At 36.9% G+C, this 21,272-nt stretch overlaps 1 protein-coding gene across 2 annotated transcripts in view; it reads right to left on the bottom strand.

Moving 5' to 3' along the window:
- Positions 1-21,272, bottom strand: part of AFG1L (AFG1 like ATPase) — a 196,291-nt gene that overhangs the window by 126,410 nt on the left and 48,609 nt on the right. For both annotated transcript variants that reach the window (XM_028510644.2, XM_028510643.2), the window contains exons 4-5: positions 14,554-14,655; positions 11,785-11,915 (exon numbers count right to left, since the gene is read on the bottom strand). In XM_028510644.2, coding sequence (XP_028366445.1) covers positions 11,785-11,915; positions 14,554-14,655 — 233 coding nt within the window. The remainder of the gene's footprint in view (positions 1-11,784; positions 11,916-14,553; positions 14,656-21,272) is intronic.

Genomic DNA, 21,272 nt, shown 5'->3' with positions numbered 1-21,272 from the left:
GTACAGAGATACATAACTATTGATCTTTTCTAAAATTATTTTTTTAAATGCACAATTAACAAATAAACTTCATGATGACTTTTTAAAAATCACAATGAAATACAGAAATTAAGGAGGGAAGTAAGTTGACTTAAAAAATAAATGTATAGTGAAGATTGCATTAATCATACCCTCCGTTATGAATATAGCATGGGTTTTAGATATTCTCAATGTAGAAATGTTTTGATCTTTCTTTAATAATACATTTTAAATTTTAGATAATCTCAATATATTCATAAAATATGTCACACAATATATATCACATTGTTATTTTTAAATCAAGTTAGAATACATAGAAACTACTGGAATTCTTTCAAATTAGATCAAAATACTGTAAGTTACCAACTAGCTGGTTCTACCACAACTAACAACGACAACCTGGATGGGACAGGTCTCAGTCACTTTCTCTTTACAGCCGATATCTAACTCAAAAGTTTAATTATTTCCTTCCCATTTGAATAAAACAAAACATGACCAGGATATGGGAATATGCAGATGGTTTTTTCTGTCTCAAGCTAAAACTTTAAAACATAAACTAAAAACCTACTGAAGGTTCTTATATTAAAAAGATTTCAGGAACTTACAAAGTAGTGATTAAAATGAAAGGAAATTAGTACTGATATTAATTAATTGGGAGCTTAGGATCACTGTCAAATTTTGCTTCCGCAAAAAAACACTCACAGAGGAGGCCCTTTTCAAATGCCTAAACACCAGCGGAATTTCTGATGAGAGGACAGAACAAGCTTGCAAATTTTAGAAGCAACTACACTTTTAAATTGGATTCCCAATACACTGACTTTAAAAAAAAATGATATCATTTAAAAGTCACCAAATTTTAGAGACTAAAAATGGTCATTTGACTATTTCACTGATGTTTTTGAAAAAATTTAAAATAAGCATTTGTGCCCTAAGATTCAGAAAACTAAAGGGACATTTAGCATATAACACAGTGCAAAGGTTTAAAGAGAAAGTTGGAGAAAGCAAATAATAAAGACTCGTGGTTAAATTATCATTTGTTGTTTCTGTATTACAGAGTGCTTTTGCTCTGTAAGAGTAAATTAACTCGGAGAAGCTGTGGCTAATTAATAAAGCAGGAGTCACTTGGTGTAGCGGGTGCCAATGTATACTCTTTTGATCTTGTCCCCGCACTTGTTCAGCTTTGCTGGGGAACAGTAATTTTACAGTATAAGTGAACAGAAGACAACTGGCCACACATTCTTGAGGAGCAGGCTTTTCAGCACCCAGCATTTCATTACCACCAGGAACAAAAGAGAAGGCTACAGATTACCAATAAGGGTAGTCTGCTAATACAGAGAGTGGAGACATTTCATTAGCATTAAAGAGAAAAGATTTTTTATGACCTAGAGTTGCTTTCCATTATGACTCACTTAAGTAAAAAGAGAAAAAAAATGTAATGGTTAATTTACATATGTAAGTGCTTGAGTCTCAGTCATTCCACTGATTGGTACAGTGCCATGTAATGAGTGACAAACATAAGCATGCATTATCAGTAATTAGTATTAGCACAAAAATAAGCACCTGTTTTTATTAGCAGTCTTTAATAGCTTTCCTGTTTTATAAAAATGGGCAAAACTATTTTTTAAATGATATTGATAGCTTACAGAGGAGAATTTTGCATGATAGTCTGCTCATCGGAAACCTTTTTCTTTTTAAATCATATTAGTAAAACATCTATCCAGTGTCCCTAAAAAAGAGATAGGAAGAAATAACATTTTAAAAAATAGCTTTCTTTTAGTATTCTGATATCTTCAGAATCACTTTTCAGAAACGGTTTAATAAGAAATATAAACATTCGAGGAGGCCATAAAGAAAACCCTAAAGAAAACATTAGGGAAAACCTGTCTTTTTTGGTTCACAGCCCTGCTCAATCCACTGAGCTACACCAGCCAGGGCCAAAAACCTGTCCTTTTTATTTCAGCAACTAAAACACATAAAAACAACCAGCTAGACAAATTCTCAAACAAAATAATGTACCTAATATTACCACAGATAAAACTGAAATACTACACTAAGTGAAGACAACCAAGCTAATGAGGAATATGATTTGCAGATACAACCTGAATGCTACCAAAACATAGTCTTAAAAATACCTTAAGTTCAAGAGCATAAAAAAAGGAAGAATAGGCCCTGGCTGGCTGGCTCAGTTGGTTAGAGTTTGTCCCAATACAACAAGGTTGTGAGTTCAATCCCCAGTCAGGGCACATATGAGAAGTAACCAATGAATACATAAATAAGTGGAACAATAAAGCAATGTTTCTCTCTTGCTGTTGTGGGCGCTATCTTCTCTCTCTCTCTCTCTCTCTCTCTCTCTCTCTCTCTCTCAATAACACCACCTAAAGACTGATAATAACTAGTTAAAAATCAAGATTACTAATAGGATTCAATTTTAAAAGTGAAGTGGTAATTGTAGATATACTGTCATTAAGATTCAAGTGCCTACAAAATTCTTTTCTAGTAAATCAGTAATGCATTACACTAGGTTTAATAGGCTTAAGAATAATTTTTAGGTTCTATCATTAAAAACATCTACTAAAAGTCCACCAAGTCTAGATCTGTACATTTCAAACCATAATAGAAGATATCATATACCAAGGAGAACATATAACACAGCTGTTACTCCTAGTGAATAAGAACACTGATAATGGATTCAAAAGTTACTAGCTGAGTAACCTTGGACAAGTCACTTAATCTCCCTGACCCTTAATTTCCTCATCAATACACAAATGCAGCACTTATAAAATTGTTATGATAAATATAGTAAATCCTCAAGATATGTTAACTATAAAATAGTGTGTATGTTAGTACAGTGCCATATTATTTATAGAGAGCTATATAGAATTTTAGCTGTAGATATAATGATATAGAGCATAATAAAGTAGTTAAGAACGTAGTCACATAGAAAGTACTAAGTACATAGTAGCTAATATTATACAATGTAAATATACATTTTATTATATACATAATAAAATGTGTAAGCAGTCTAGTAAATAAATGGGCATTGCCTCAAACAGTTCGTAAAAGATGGCTTTTAGTTAGTAAGTAAACAAACATCAAAAAAATTCCACCATTATTACTTAAAGGAATACATGTTAAAACAATGAGATACCTGTTAAATTAGACAAAAGTGTTAAGATAATTCAGAATGTTGACAGGAAAAAAATGAGGGTTGTTGCTATATATGAGGGAAGGGGGATTTAGTTGGAAGACTACTTCAATAGTTATCCTATGGCACTGGGACTCATTTGTTCATTCCTTCATTCACTCATTCTTGTCACTCACTCATTCTCAAACACTCTTCCAGACATTCGAGAAACATCAGTTAGCAACATAAAGATTCCTGCCTTCAAGTTTACATTCTTATGGAGAAAAATATATCATGAACAATAAACATAATAAGTAAATATATATGTTAGAAGGAGATATATGTCACGAAAAAAAGGGGAGTAAAGGGCATCGGTTGTGCAGAAGTGAACAGAAAACTGCAATTTTAAATGGTGTAGAGATAAGCCTTGTTAAGGAGCTGAAAATCTAAAGAAGTGAGTTATTCTGATGGGTATCTGGGGAATACTGTTCCGTGTTCCATGCTCAAGGAATGTCCAGTGCAAAGACTGCATGTTTGTTCTAAATTGTGTGGATATTGTGTGTTAGAGTGCTGGTGCAGCAATATTTGGGGTATCCTTTTACCCTCTTGATTTTTAGAAAAGGGATACACAAGAGATTTGAACTTGTAATAATCCAGTTTTGGTGTGCTGGAATTGCTTCTCTAAGACCAGCAGAGAACCATCCAGGATATCGAACCTAAGAAACCCAGGCTCTGCCTGCTCAGTGATCACATCAGTCCTTAGAGGACACACTCTGGCCCATATACTCTCACTTTCTCTGGCACTTTTCACCAGTGGGTATATGCAGATATTGGCCTTTTCTTGAATGCAATGATAAGTTCCAAGGCTCAAGTTTGAAAATGTAGAGGAAATAAAATAGCAAAATTATTTACATTTTTCACTCTAGGACATTCAGGTCAACTTGTTCAAGGAAAAAGGGTCTCTTGTGTTGTCAACTCTAACATTCCAGAATGCTACAGTAAAATCTGGGATCAAATAAAAGCAATCAATTTGGCATTCAGTATTGTTTTACAGTGTCTGCATATATTTCCTTCAGAGCCCTGGTGAGAAAGTAGCATTTGGTAAAGCACTCACTATTAGCTACGGTTCCCTAGTCTATGAAAAAACTAGGATTGGAAACAGTAGGGAGCAATGAGTGAGGCTGAAAATATAGGAGATAAGGTTAGAGAAGACACAGGAGGGCTTGAGCAAAAGAAATGATACTGTCTTACATAGCATACTATTCCCAGATCCCCCTTAGTTTAAGCCCTTATAAGTTGGGTTTTCTGTTACCTGCAGCCCAAAGCACCCTAGTAGATACCTCATCTCTTTGCTTTTCTTGGGCTTTAGTTCATCAGGTAATTCTCCTTCCATTGGAGGTAACAGATTTTATATTCAGGAAGGTGACAGTACTTCTATTTATGCATCTTTTATAGATCATAGGGGAATCCCTTTTGACATAGAAGATAGGAGCAAAACATGAGTTGAATAGTTCCCGTTTCATCAAGTCTCTGTTTGCAAGAAACCGGAGATTCAGCTAAAGACCACAGGTTTACTTGAGACTCCAGGATGGGAACAGCACTGATAGCACCTCCTGGGAACCGGAGCTTGGCCTAGCATTAGAGATAGCTCTGGAGAGCTAGCACTCCTTCCCCTAATGTAATTCAGTTACTTCCTCTGTCTCTTTGTTCCTGTCTCTTACCAAGTGGGAACTTCCCTCTGTGCCTTTTTGTTCAAAGATATGAGGAAGTACAAGATTGACCTAAACCTCAAGCAATACCACACAAGTTCAAGGTTGTTGACAAGTTTGTGGACTAGCTACTACAGATTGGATGACCAGACATGGTCCTTATGACAGGTCCATAAGGTCATGGGCCTTATGACCTGAGACAGATAAGGTCCTGTGCTATATAATAAAGCTCTTTACTGAATGAGTAGGTGAGTGAATGAACATCAAACCAATTCTTGATGGGGCAGTGATGATCCATCACATCCGCTTTCTCTGTTAGAAAACAGTATTTTACATGAGTAAAGGACCTGTCTCCCCCTTGATCTCCCTTATACTTAACATGTAACCTGAAATATCCCTTTTGCTGGCTGCATTCATTTTGCAAAGCTCAGCTCATTTAGAACATCAGTATCCTGCTAGTTGCTTTCTTTCCATCTTCCCAACTGTGTATCAACCTCCTGAAATCTGAACTAAACAGAGAATGCCCAGAGCAACCAGGTTTCTGTTACGAAGTCACTACCAGAGCAGCATTATCACTTTCATGTGACTTAGGTACTTTTACCCTTGTGAGTACCTTCCTCAATTAAAAATAAATTAATGCATATACATAAATTATAATTTATTACTGTGTTGGTACAAGACAAATATAATATACATACAGACAGACAGGCTGAATCAATTACTAACATATTCACTTTTTCTGCAAACTTTAAAGAAGTTAGGAGAGAGTTCTGGCCAAGATGGAGACATAGGTAGAAACCTTTTGCTTCCTTGCACCAAAAGGAAGATAACAACCAATCTAAAATCAATAAACAACCAGAAGTGCCAGAAAATCAAACTGCATACAACTCCAACAACCAAAGAATTAAAGAAACAGTCAGCCAGACCAACCAGATCAGTAAGAGGGGAGGACGTAAAGAACCAGGGGCAAGGCTGTGGACATGTGGGTGGGGCTGGCTGAACAGGAAACTGAGACTCAGAGCTGACTGTAGACTGCGGCCAGGGTTGCCATGGTGGGAGAAACTCCCAGCTTCACACAAGGGTTCCTTGGGAAGTGGTCTTGAGCAGAGCAGGGGAGCTGCATTTTTCCCTCTCTGGACCCTCCCCCACAGACCAAGCCACAGTGTAGCAAGGAGAGTTGCCCTGCCCTGGTGAATACCTAAGGCCATACCCCCTTACAACATAACAGGTGTGCTGAGACAAAGAAATAGGGACCAAATGAAAGAACAGAGCAAAACTCCAGAAAGAGGGCTAAGTAATGAAGAGATAGCCAACCTATCTGATGGAGAATTCAAAGCTTTGGTAATCAAAATGCTTACAGAACTGATTGAGCTTTGTTGAAAAATGAAACAACAAATGAAAGATACCCAAAGTGAAATAAAGCAAAATATTCAGGGAACCAAAAGTGACTCAAATCAACGATTTGGAACAAAAGGAAGAAATAAACATTCAACCAGAACAGAATGAAGAAACAAGAATCCAAAAAAATGAAGAGAGGATGAGGACTCTCTGGGACAACCTGAAACATTCCAACATCTGAATCATAGGGGTGCCAGAAGGAGAAGAGCAACAGCAAGAAACTGAAAACTTATTTGAACAAATAATGAAGGAAAACTTCTGCAATCCAGCAAAGGAAATAGACTTCCAGGAAGTCCAGGAAGCCCAGAGAGTCCCAAAGAGGTTGGGCCCAAAGAGGAACACACCAAAGCACATCATCATTAAGTTACCCAAAATTAAAGACAAAGAGAAAATCTTAAGAGCAGCAAGAGAAAAGCAGACTCCTACAAAGGAGTTCCCAGAAGGCGATCAACTGATTTCTCAAAAAAGACCTTACAGGCAAGAAGGGGCTGGAAAGAAGTATTTGAGGTCATGACCCAGCAAGGCTATCATTTAGAATGGAAGAGCAGATAAAGTGCTTCCCAGAAAAGGCCAAGTTAAAGGAGTTCATCATCACCAAGCCCTTATTATATGAAATGTTAAGGGACTTATCTAAGAAATTGAAGAAGATCAAAAACTATGAACAGTGAAATGACAACAAACTCACAACTATTGACAAATGAACCTTAAAAAAAGGAAAAACAATGAAAATAAAAAGTAAGCAAACAACTAGAACAGGAACAGAATCAGAGAAATGGACATCACATGGAGAGTTTTCAGTGGGAAAGGGAGACAAGAAATAGGGGGGAAAAGGTACAGGTAATAAGAAGTATAATTGGTAGGCATAAAATAGATGGGGAGAGGTCAAAAATGGTATAGGGAACAGAGAATTCAAATAACTTATATGTACAACCCATGGACATGAACTAAGGCGGGGCGGGGGGGGCTCCTGGAGGAAGCGGGGGCAGGGCAGAGAGGGGATAAATGGGAAAAGATTGGGAAAACTGTAATAGAATAATCAATAAAATACACAAAAAAATTTTAAGAAATTAAAATATTATCATGGGCCCCTAAAAGTATCATGGACCCCAGGTACTGTGATTATTGTGCCTAACAGGTAATTTGGCCCTGCTTGCTATAAATCTTCTCAGGATCTCCTTTGCACAGCCAGATTTTCATTGCTTCCTAAACCAAAATAGTCTTACCAAATGCTCCTCATGTCAATATGCCAATCAATTCTGATTGTTTAAAAGTTATATTTTTAAGTTAATAATTTTTACATGCTACATAGGAAATTCTAATGTTTTACATCTCTCATCTATATGATGAACATAATAATTACTTTACAGAATTAAATGAAGTATGTCAAAATGTTTGTAAACCACAAATTATTTTACAAAATTTGGATAATAATATACTTAAAAGTTTTGTAACTTCAGTACCTTAATCCAAAATTTAAGTGTGCCAATTCAATTTTATTTCAAGCTAATTCAAGAGACTCACAATGAGAAACCATGAGAGACGGCCTTCAGTGATTCATCAGTGACTTTTGTTGTCGAAGGCAGCATAACTGGTAACTGATGCTAGTCTGAGAACTAAATGAGGCCCATTTTCTTCTGCAATACTGCCCTGGTGTACTTAGTACACTTCTTCAGAGTAGCAGGGGAACATCTTTTTTTATAAGCCTTTTTTTTTAAAATTAAAACTTTATTGTATTTTTTTCCATTACCTTTTAGTCTCCTTATACCTCCACCCCCAGTAATCACCACACTGTTGTCCATGTCCATGAGTCCTTTTTCCTCTTTCCTCAATCCCTCTATACCCTAACTTCCCACCCCCACTAGCTGACATCCTGCTCTCCATCTATGAGTCTGTCCCCATTTTCCTTGTTAGTTCAGTTTTCTCATTAGATCCCACATATGAGTGAAGTCATATGGTATTGCCTTTCTCTGACTGGCTTATTTCACTTTGCATAATGTTCTCCAGGTCCATCCATATTGTTGCAAAGGGTAAAATTTTATTCTTTTTTATGGCCAAGTAGTATTCCATACTATTTGGAATGTCCCATAGTTGTTTTATCCACTCCTCTATTGATGGACACTTGGGCTACTTCCATATCTTGGCGACTGCAAATACTGCTGCAATGAACATAGGGATACTTATGTTCTTTCGAATTAATGTGTTGGGTTTCTTTGGATATATTCCAAGAAGTGGGATAGTTGGGTCAAAAGGCAGTTTCATTTTTAATTTTTGAGGTATATCCATAGTGCTTCCCACAGTGGCTGCACCAGTCTGCATTCCCACCAACAGTGCAAAAGTGTTCCCCTTTCTCCACAGCCTTGCCAGTGCTTGTTTGTTGATTTATTGATGATAGCTATTCTGACAGGTGTGAGATGGTGTCTCATTGTGGTTTTAATTTTCATTTCTCTGATTATTACTGAAATTGCGCATCTTTTCGTACGTCTATTGGCCATCTGTACGTTCTCTTTGGAGAAGTGTTTATTCAGGTCCTTTGCCAATTTTTTAATTGGGTTCTTTGTTTCTTTGGTGTTCAGTTTTGTAAGTCCTTTGTAAATTTTGGATATTAACCCCTTATCACATGTATTGGCAAATATGTTCTCCCATTCTTTGGATTGTTTTTTTTTTATTCTGTTGATTATATCCTTTGCTGTGCAAAAAGTTTTTAGTCTGATGTAGTCCCATTTGTTTTTTTTTCTTTTGTTTCCTTTGCCTGGGGAGATATATCCAATAAAAAATTGCTACAAGCAATGTCCAAGATTTTTCTACCTATGTTTTCTTCCAGGATTTTTACAGTTTCAGGTCCAACATTTAAGTCTTTGATCCATTTTGAATTTATTTTTCTGTGTAGTGTAAGAAGGTAGTCTAGTTTCATTTTTCTGCATGTATCTGTCCAATTTTGCCAATACCATTTATTGAATAAACTGCCAATAGCCCATTATATATATCCTTGCTTCCTTGTCAAATACAAAATATTAGCATACCCTATATAGCAATGCATCAAAACGATCATACACCATGATCAAGTGGAATTTATTCTGGGAATATAAGGTTGATACAACATTCACAAGTCAATAAACGTGATTCACCACATAAAAAAATGAAGGATGAAACCACATGATCATATCAATAGATGCAGAAAAAGCATTTGATAAAATCCAGCACTATTTATAAGAAGTCTCAGCAAAGTGGGAATAGAGGGAACATACCTAAACTTAATAAAGGCCATATATGATGAACCCACTACCAGCGTCATACTCAATGGGCAAAAACTACAAGTGTTCCCCTTAAGATCAGGAACAAGACAGGGATGCCTACTTTCAACTCTCTTATTCAACACAGTACTGAAAGTCCTAGCCACAGCAATCAGACAAGAAGAAGAAATAAAAAGCATCCAAATTAGAAAGGAAGTAGTAAAAGTGTCATTATTCGCAAATGACATGATTCTCTACAGAGAACCCCAAACATTCCACCAAGAAACTACTAGAATTGATAAATGAATTCAGCAAAGTAGCAGGATACAAAATTAATATCCAGAAACCAGATGCATTTTTATATGCCAATATCTAACAGAAATGGAAATCAAGAAAACAATCCCATTCACAACTGCTTCAAAAAGAGTAAAACCTGTAGGAATATACCTAACCAAGATGTAAAAGGCCTGTACATGGAAAATTATAAGACACTGAAGAGAGAAATTAAAAAAGATACAAATAAGTGGAACCACATACTGTGTTCATGGATAGGAAGAATTAACATCATTAAAATATCCATTCTAACCAAAGCAATCTATAGATTCAAGGTAATTCCTAACAAGATTCCAATGATATATTTCAAAGAACCAGAACAAATATTTCAAAACTTATATGGAACCACAAAAGGCCCCACACAGCAACAATGATCCTGAGAAAGAAGAACAAAGAACACATTACCTAATATCAAACTGTACTACAAGGCCATAGTAATCAAAACAGCATGGTGCTGGCATAAAAACAGACACATAGATCAATGGAACAGAATAGAGAGCCCAGAAATAAACCCATGCCTTTATAGTCAAAAGCCTTTCTTTTAAAGACCTTTGTACTTTTGCAATACAAAGGGTAGATGTCAGGCTATCGTAAAATGACTTAAGGGAGAAAAAAGTAAAGATTCCTCTTCCCCAAATGGTACGGTGTAACACCACTCCTAGCTAAAATTCCTCTTCTCCTCCATCATAAACCAAGATTTTTGTTAGCTATGTGGATTGAGTTGCCTCATTTGGGATAAAGGCAGCCTGGCCATATAATATTTCCACTAACCCAATCTTTTAATCACAAAAGAACAAGAAATAATTTACTACCAATTTAAATGCATAATTTCAGAGAATCTTAAAACTGGAGAAGTTCTAGAATTCAACCAAGGCAATTCTCTCATCTCTTCAGAAATATGAAACAAGCTATGTGAATCACCCAGGATCTACCAAAGGGTGAGCATAAATGAATGTTAGTTTCCTACCCTTGAAAAGTTCTCTGGGCCTTTGTTCTAGGCAATCAGACTCAGGAGTCCCTGCACTCAGCTTCAGAAATATTTTTCAAAAGCTTTGGTGTGAAGCTCTATTTTTAAACTTACATTCAGTATTTGTGGATTTTCCTATTTTAACTCCAATAGTCAGTTGCTCTTATGATGCTCTCAGTTGCTCTCAGTTTCTATAATGCTCTTAAGCATTATAGAAAACCAACTACTATGCTTCAGATATAATAAAGAATGAAGTCAAAGAGGAAGTAATTCTTAGTCTAGGGCATCTATTACCACTACTACCACCACCACCACCACCACCCTGGGCATGACACAGGAGACAGAATAAACATAAGACATATACAACATGGCATTTGACTTCATCCTATATTTGCTCTCATAAAAAATAAAGATCAGTAAATACTGACAACCTAGAGTCACAATTTCAGAGACTCCTAAAACTTAGAAGAAACTTTAAAAATTCAACTATAACAATGCTCTCCCTTCATCACATATAAGTTAGCTGTGAGGCTTAAATGAGATATGTGAATCATATAAAAGCATTATACAGAGATTTAAAAACTCAAACATCTTTAAAGGCACATTATTTTGTAATGATCACATTATCTACATCATGGTGTTGGGGAAACGTGAATCCATTGACTAGATTATCAAGGTAGGCAAACTTTCCCTATAAAAGGCTGAACAATATATATTTTAGGCTTTTCAAGCCACAAATGGGCTCTGTTAAGTTTTTTTTCTTTTTTAATGACCTTTTAAAAATATAAAAATTACTCTGTTTTTCATTGGTCACATAAAGGCTGATGGGCCAGATGTGTCTGGTTCAAGCTGGAGTGTGCCAACTCCTAAATTGGAAAGTAATGTTAAAGTCATAAGAGATAATTCAAATCAACTTATAAAACAATGATAAAACCAGGAACAGACTTTAAATATTCACACTTCATTCAGTATATGATTCTACATGCAGAAACATTGCTACCTTACCTGAAATTCATCAAAACATAAGAGACACGCCTCTTTGCTGATTTCCTCGGCTATGGGGGCTATTGGGTCGTATGACTTAGCCATGAATCCTGGTTTCCTTTTTGGCAAATTCTGTTTAAGGCGGTAAATTCCTTAAATGGATAAAATTAAACACAAAATCAAATATTGTAGTAATAGTACTTTTTAGACAGCCAGAATACATTTTTAAAATCTTTAAATAGCCCTGGCTGGTGTAACTCAATGGATTGAGCACGGGCTGCGAACCAAAGCATCACAGGTTCAATTCCCAGTCAGGGCACATGCCTGGGTTGCAGGCCACGGCCCCCAGCAACCGCACATTGATGTTTCTCTCTTTCTCCCTTCCTTCCCTATCTAAAAATAAATAAATAAAATCTTTTTTAAAATCTCTAAATAACTGAAACTTTACTGTAAACATAAGTGTAAATTCCACATACAATTTAATGTGATTATTGAAATTGGTTGCATTTTCTCTACCTCAAAATAAGCTGCTTACATATGATTATATTCCCATGATTATAAGGATATTTTGGGGTCCATCCATCTCTACTCTTCAATCATTTTGGAGATGACAAAGTAGTTGACCAGATGACTAGATGGTGACTTGATGGACCAACAGATCAATCTTAGTCCTGAGAATTTCAAGGATACATGCAAAGAAGGTAGTCCTGCCCTATGTCTAGCATATCTAATCAGAATGTTCTTGTCTGTAGCCTGATACACTAAAGACAGTCCCACTTCATTTATTGTATGTTTACTTAATGCTGAAAGTATTATAAGAAAAGCACAATGTTCCTGACCCAAGGAGGTTACAATGTAACTGATAAACAAATAATGCAGAAGTGAAATAACATAAGAACACTGACAAAGCAATAAAGGACACATACAACTACAAACTGTAAGCCTAATCAAGAATAATTTCTTTTTTTCATTAAATTGACTGGGGTGACATTACTTAATACCATTACTTAAGATTCAAGTGTACAATTCTGTAGTATTGGGCTGGCCAAAATGTCATGGGGTGTTTTTTTTTTGTAAAATAAAAGACACAGTTTTCATTTTCACCAATAACTTTATTGATTCAGACATTTTTAGTAGTATGTTGGCTATCTCCCACATGTGTAACACTGACTGTTCTCAATATTTCAATTTGACCACTATCAGCTTCAACTGGACTACCTGACCGTGGAGCATCATCCAGCAAGAAGTGTCCAGTGCAAAACTTCACATGAACTTTTGATGTTTGATCAGTCATGGCACCTTCTCCACACACCACACAAATCTTTTTTTGAGTTTCAGTTGCATTTTTAACTTCCTTGAAATAATTAGGCACAATATGCCAAAAATTTACTTATTTTCTTCTATCTTCAATATTAAAATGGCTACATAAAAATTCACCAATTCTGATTTTTTTTAAACGAATGATGTGAGGACAGCTGTCACAATACAATCCAACAGAATTGTTTCAAATGAAGTTAAAGACGACTAAGTGCTCCTAGAGCCATCTTACAGAAAAAAAAAACCAACAAACTTTTTCGCCAACCCAATATATCATCTATGTATTGCATCATGTGTGCACCACCCAAAGTCTAGCCTCCTTACATCACCATATATTTGACCCCCTTTACTGTCTTGAGCATCGCCCTACCCACCTTCCCTCTGTTAACCACCATACTATTGTCTATGAGTTTGTTTGTGGCTTTCTGTTTATATTTCACATATGAGTGAAATCATATGGTTCTTGTACTTTTCGATGTGATGTATTTCGCTTAGCATGATACTCTCAAGAACCATCCATGTTGTCGAAAATGGCAGTACTTCATCTTTTCTTATGGCTGAATAGTAGAGTAACTTTTTAAAACAGGTGAGGTTTACACATTTCTTATTGATCCTTGGCAGAAACAGAAAATGCCTGACCTTCATATAGTAACCTCTGTTCTCACATTTGGAAGTATTGATTTATCCTTAGGACCAACTCTGGACACATTACTAATTGTTTCAATATTGCACTAAATAAAATCTTACTTTAAGCAAAAATCTATTATTTTTTTAAATTGTTGTTCAACTACAGTTGACCCCGTTTTCTCCCTATTACTCTCCCCTGCCCTACCCACCCCCACCTCCTACATTCAATCCCCCCTCCTTGTCTTTATCCATGGATCCTTGATACATGTTCCTTTGGTGAACTTTCCCCTTCTTTGCTCCATTATCCCCCTCCCTCCCTTCTGGTTACTGTCAGTTTGTTCTTTATTTCTATTTCTCTGGTTCTATTTTGCTCACTTGTTTGTTTTGTTGATTAGGTTCCACTTATAGGTGAGATCATATGGCATTTGTCTTTCACCACCTGGCTTATTTCACTTAGCATAATGCTCTCCAGTTCCATCCATGCTGTCACGAAGGGTAGGAGCTCCTTCTTTCTTCCTGCTGGGTAGTATTCCGTTGTGTAAATGTACCACAGTTTTTTGATCCACTCACTTACTGATGGCCACCTAGGCTGTTTTCTGTACTTGGCTATTATAAATTGCACTGGTATGAACATTGGGGTGCATAGGTTCTTTTGAATTGGTGTTTCAGGGTTCTTAGGGTGTAATCACAGGAGTGGAAATTCCAGGTCAAAAGGCAGTTCCATTTTCAGTTTTTTAAGAAAAATCTGTTTTTTAAATATTAAAATGTTCAGAATTCTTAAAAATAAGGAAGATTATTTTGTACTGTTTCCTCACTTAAAATCACTTCTCCAGATAATTAACTTACTTTTGTGAACATCTAGCATGAAACCATGAAAATGAACCCGTTTTTTCCTCTTCATTTCCACATAAGCATAAAACATGTCCATCACCATTGTTTTGCCTGTACCTAAAAAAAAAAAAGGATACTATTAAACAGTATGTACTGATTGCTCTAATGATTGTTCATTAGCTTTAGGATAATGAAACCACACTCTTCTACTGAAAAGCTTAAGACTATGTTACTTTTTCAGAAAGGAGTTTTTTTTTAATGTTAAACCAGTTAAAAATAATATATTACTCTTTTCTAATTCCTGTTTTTAGGAAATACAACATTTAGTCAATATAACAGGGGCTATTCCCCTTCCCACCAGAAAACTATGTTTATAAAATGGCAAAAATTATAGATTATTCACTCTTCAGTTTCTCCTCAAAAAGCACCAGTATGAATAAAATAATTTCATTAATTAAATACATATTTTGGGGTCATCATTAAGTGTGAGGAACTATCCCAGGCACTATGGGAAAATTTAAATATGAAAAATAAAAAATAAAGATTAGTATCTAACATAAATACCAAAAATAAATAATAGAAGTAGATTAGAGCTGGAGGATTGCCAATTATAACACTTTTTCAAAAATCTGAGAATGTAAGTCTTTCAAAATAAAGCCTACTTGAAGAAATTCTGATACAGTCAGCCCTTATAATTAGATTATCTAATTTTCAACACTCTGGGACATTTTAATCACTATGATTGCATTAGTAATTGAAGAGTCAACAGCCTGGGCATTTAACATGGGCATGCACAGAAAGCCTTATTCCCTGGCAGAACAGGGACAGTGGCAGTGCTCAGGCTGGGTTCCCACCAAGCACTCCTCGGCAGGCCAGACCCAACTGTGCTGGTCCTGTCCCTCACCCTTCTGCTTTCTCCAGCACCGCCCCGCCCACCAGGGCGCCCTGCTCTTCCTGTGGGAGCTGCAGCTCAGGAAGTGAGATCTGAGTCTTAAATTTGCGGCGGGGAGGCATTCCTCCACTCCATAGATGCCTTTGGGCCCATGCTGTTTGAATTGCCAGAAAGTTTTTGTATATGAAAATACAGTTCGCTCCAGAAAGTTTTTAATAATGAAACCATTTAAACTGAAAAGTAATTTTTTCAAAAATATCCAGTACAATATCTCTTGATATAGTGAGTGGCAGCAGAATTTAAATCATTACATTTACCTAAAAAAGTAATTCCATAAAGTTTCAAATTCTGCTGCATAAAGCACAGTATATTGATAGATTCAGAAATCATGAATTATCTAACCAAAAATGTGAATAATATATATTTGAAGTAACCTTTGGGCTAACTCTTTTTAAAATGGACTTAAAATAGCCCTGGCTGATGTGGGTCAGTGGATTGAGTGCTGGCCTGCAAACGAAAGGTTTGCTGGTTTGATTCCCAGTCAGGGCACATGCCTGGGTTGGGGGCCAGGTCCCCAATAGGGCATGTAAGAGAGGGAATCACACATTGATGTTTCTCTCCCTCTCTTTCTCCCTCCCTTCCTCTCATTCTAAAATAAATAAATAAATAAAATCTTTTTTAAAAATGGGCAAAATATAACAAGACCATTATATAAAAAAATTACTAGAGATAAAAGAAAAAGAAAGTTAATGGATTAGGATACATGCAATTCAACCTTCTAAATATCAAAATGACCATAAATAAAATTAATATCCTTATTCATTTAATCAGTATATTTTTACTGAATGCCTACCATGTGTGGGGCCCTATTCTAAAAGTCTAGAATATTCTAATGAACAAAACTGATACCAGTACCTGCCTTAAAGGAACCTGGAGGTTTAATCTTATATATCTCTTAAGGCATAAGGAGATATTAGAAACTACATTGGGCACTTTTGTCCTAAATCTCTTCCTTCTAAAAAATTCTCTACTTAGTATAGCACAATGAGGGTGGGCCACTAAAAACACCCCACTATCCTATATACTGTGATTGGCCCTGCCATGGGCATATGACCCAATTAGGTCAGGTTCTGTGGGGGGAATTAATACGGATTCTGAGAATCAGAATGATCCTTTCTCCTTTTCCCCCCCTTCACCCAGGGACATTTTTTCATTGCTTTTAGGGAGAAAGGGAGGGAGAGAGGGAAAGAGAGAGAGATCAAAGTGAGATAGAAACATCAATCAGTTGCCTTTCCTATGTACCCTGATTGAGGATCAAACTGACAACTTAGGTATGTGCCTGTACCAGGAATGGAACCTACAACCTTTCGGTGTATGGGACGATGCTCCAACAACCAACCCACATCGGCCGAGGCCCTTCTCCTTTTGAGAGAGCAACCTAGAAGATCCCAGGAGACTTCTTTCCTATAACATCAACAAATTCTTACCAAGAATGAAGCCAATAATAGGAAAGCAGAAGAATCAAAAGGTGAAGGAGAAGGGAAAGGGAGGGAAGGAGGAAGAGATCCCCAAAATATTATTTAAGCTCAAGTCTCTACTCATGGCTGAATCAGATCATTACTTGATTTCACAATTAAACCAACCATTAAATTCATCCCCTGGTTCAGCTAATTCAACTGGCCGAGGGTTTTTTTTCCTGCAGCTGAAAAAGAGTACTGAATGACACAGAATCAACAGAAGGGGGAAGATGATCAATTGCAAATAACATTAATATTCAAATGACACTAAAAATATAAACAGCTTTAAAAATATTTTTTAAAATTACTCCATCAGAAATAAAATAAATACAAATTAAAATACCAATGATATACCATTTTTATGTTGGTGAGGACAGAGGGGAATCCAAGTAAAACACCCAGGCTGAATTGGGTTAAGAGAGATCAGAATGATGGAAGTCCAACACAGGTGAAAATTGCAAGGCAAAGTACCAGAGAGGATGAAGCTATATAATGAAAGAGCTTTGAAACCAACACGAAAGTACTCTTAAGTCTTTGGCTACTTGTATGTAGAGTGATATTCCATGATGTGAGGCAAAGAATGGCCACCAGGAAACTATAAGGTGAACAATTTCTACTTGTTGTATGTATTCAATATCATATCTCTGGAAATTATGGACAACACATGGATTCTTGTAGTAATAGAATCGTTCAGTATCTTGACTATGGTGGCAGATACATAAACCTACACAGGGGATAAACTGCACCCACACATGAGTACAAGTAAAACTGGAGAAATCTGAGTAATTTCAGTGAGTTATGATAGTTATACTACAGCTTTACAAAATGTTACCTTCAAGGGCAATAAAATAGAAAATACCAAAATACATCACATGTAAGGGCAAGTTTTCTTTCATGGAACTATTTTCAGGTGTGTAGGGGCGTGTGTGCACTCACAGAGTGAGTCAGGATGTAAAACATACTTCAGAAATCCTTCAAAGCCATTGCAACAGGGTATGAGCTTTGGATGAATAAAGGCTGCCTCTGCTTTTATTCACAATTACACCACCAGAAACAACACACTGCCTGGCACAAGACAGATGCTCAATAAACATTTGTCAAGTAAATGGAAGAATGAGGACAAAAGATGTTGAGAGAAGGTAGAGAAGAAACCAACGCTACTTCCCAATTTGCTTCAGTTTATACAGAATCCTTAATAAAACCTTGTATATTCCTTAAGAGAAGATTCTTGCTAAGGAACTAATATGTAAAACCTAAAACTCTTTTATGTTCTAATTTTCAAGCCTATAGTTAGGAAGCCAAAAACGACTTCAAGAGCTCCCCACCCCGCTACGTGGCATCCGTTTCACAGGCGACCCCCCACAGAAGGAGCTGTAAGTAGTATCCTCCATCATGGCCTCCAAACCCAACAGAGTTCTGCTCCCCAACTCCTAACCTTAAAATCAGCCTACCTTTCAACTGGTGAAAATTATCCATGTGAAATAGGTGAGGTTAAACCAAGAGACTCTCAGAAAGGCACTGATAAACAAATAGGACTGTTTGTTATCTGATAAAATACCATCACCACTGCCATCTGCCAGTCAAGAGCTGAAACCCTGTTGTAAGAAAGCCTGCTGTGGGGTAAGAAGGGAGCCACAAAATACTACTACAGCATTAGGTTCCTGCATGGTTTGTGCTAAGCATTTAATTAATGAAAACTTTTTTTTCAAGACTGAACCATGATGATAATCCAATTTATGTATGTACTCTACTGGGGTGCCCTGGATGGAGGGTTACCTGAGTCAATCATCTGAACATGTCTACAAAGAAAGGGAATACAGTCGAGTGGGCATGACAGAGGGCAAGCCAAGTACAGGAATAAGGAAGAGGGCTCTAAGAAACAGACATCCTCTTCCCATCACTTCTTAAAATGTAATACCTGTTTCCCAAGTCTAAAAAAGGAAAAGAGTACTCTTTACCACACTGTGAGGCAGAAGACCATTTTCAGCAGTCAGACTGTCGACATTCCAGAAAAATGTCGACCTCACTCTAAAGGGAGGCACAGTTATCATCAAAGACCCCAGGGCACCCTGCAGAGGGACTTCAAACACACCAGTGTAGAACCCAGCCTCCACAGAAAGAAAACGAAGAGGCTCCTGGTTGACAAATGGTGGGGAAATGGAAAGGAACTGCCACTGCTCGCACTATCTGCAGTCGTGCACAGAAGGTGATCGAGGGTGATGCACTGGGCTTCCGTTACAAGAAGAGGCCTGTGCACACACTCACTTCCCCATCAACGTTGTTATTCAGGAGAATGGTTCTCTTGTTGAAATCAGAAATTTCTTGGGAAAAAATATATCCACAGGGTTCAGATGAGGTCAGGTGTCAGTGGTTCAGTATCTCAAGCCCAAAATGATGAGTTGATTCTTGAAGGAAATGGCATTGAACTTGTATCAAGTTCAGTTGCTCTGATTAAGCAAACCACAACAGTTAAAAACAAGGATATCAAAAAAATTTTGGATGGTATCTATGTTTCTGAAAAAGGGATAGTTCTGCAGGTTGATGAATAAGATCTAAGTTGTCCAGGTATATAGAAACAGCAAGATACCAAATGAATAATTTTTAGACTTCTTCGCAATATTTTAAAGATGCAGTAAAAGCCATGTATTGATTTGTGGGGTGAGGTAGGAAGATAGTAAAGAATAAGAGCTGGTGAAGCCACTCTGAGGCTATTCTCCCAGCCAGAGAGCCTCCCCAAATGAGAGTCTGACCTATCATTTAGTACCTGTTTTTATAAGCATTCTGAACTAAACTGAGTATAGCCACCGAAATGTTCATCTCACTTCCTATTTTGGAATCCCTTTCTCTTCTCCTCTCTACACTATAAAGATGTTCCTAACTAAAGGTTGCCACACACCCAGCCTATGTAAACATGTTATCACATCTTTTCTAATTCTTTCAAGCATTCAGATGCATGATGTTTATTGTACATACTTCCCTTCAATTAGTTAGAATATGGCTGTATTTTTCAAACTAAAATCCAACAACTTTCATGTTTTTTTAAAAAAGTCCTTTTGCAGAAATAGAAGAAGGTGATCTTTACTAACCATCCCCATATATGGTAAAAAGTAAGAGGAGAAATGAAACATTGGTTTTGCAATGACTGGGCATGAAAGTGAAGAGATAGGAAGTATAGATTCTCCAAAGAGGCAAATAAGATCTAATAACAGGGTGAGATCTGCTGGCAGTGCCCCAAGGTGCAGACACATAAAACTGATCATGAACACCTGGAGTAATTATTTAATGCTTTCTAAATAAGAAGGAAGCATTCACTGGTGTCAAAAATACCAGTTAGCTAATGAACTAAGGGAAAAAATAGTTTGGCTTGTTTCACATTTTTTAAAATCTGTCAGTTTCAGGAACTTGAAGAATTTCAGGGGCAATCTCCATCACTCACTTTTGTGATCTAAACAAGTCTCCTTTTGTTAGGTTCGCTAAATCTGTAAATGTGAAACAGGAACTTAGTGGCATTCACAAACAAATCAGAAAAAAGGAAGGACCCTCTTTCTTCAAGACGAGAAAGTAAACGTTCAAAGTTTTATCTTTAAGGCACTATACTAAATATATTTCTAAGATAATAACTTCTGCCACCACTCCCTCATAATGCGAATGTGGTATGGCTACAGGGGCCCGAAGCTTTTTATTAGTTCAGGACCAAAACTGATCCCTCTACATGTAAATGAGAGTTGTAAGTATCCCACTAAAGAAATGATTGGCAAACAATAGGGTCAGGTAAAGTAAGAGCTGTCTTCATCACATCAGTGAATGTGGGTAACCAGGTAGAGGTTTAGATCTAGAAGGATTTGTTTGATGGGAATGGAAAGCAGAAAACAGACAACTTCATCAAGAATGAAGTCAGAGAAGAAGTAAGACATTAGTTGATTAGGAAAATCTAGAAAGTAAGCACCCAGCTCATAAATTCTCCATGAAAATATGAGTCTGTGTGTCCAAGGTATAGAAATGGGAGACCAAGGAAATACTACGGTTACAGGGTGCAGCCAAGAGGGGGAACCCCAAATAGGCATTTGAAATGGGGTCCAGAATTTAAGGTGTCCTTGAGATTTTAAAATGTCTTCACCCCCACCCCCCAGGTGTGGGTTGGGGGAAGGGACAAATGGAGCAGGGCCTTTGAGAGCTGTTTCTCCAATAGCAACAGCCTTGTAGCTAACCTCTGGCATGGTCATTTAACATATCTATAGCCTTTGGCTGGTCACTTAATATGTTAAATAGCTGTGGCCCTGCTCTGAGCCAGGGGATTGGAAGTAACTACCCCACCAAGACTTAAC

This window comes from Phyllostomus discolor, chromosome 4, assembly GCF_004126475.2.
Source record: "Phyllostomus discolor isolate MPI-MPIP mPhyDis1 chromosome 4, mPhyDis1.pri.v3, whole genome shotgun sequence".
NCBI classification, from domain to species: Eukaryota; Metazoa; Chordata; class Mammalia; order Chiroptera; family Phyllostomidae; genus Phyllostomus; species Phyllostomus discolor.
The sequence above is the reverse complement of the archived record's forward strand: the minus strand, read 5'-3'. Positions and strand labels throughout refer to the sequence as shown.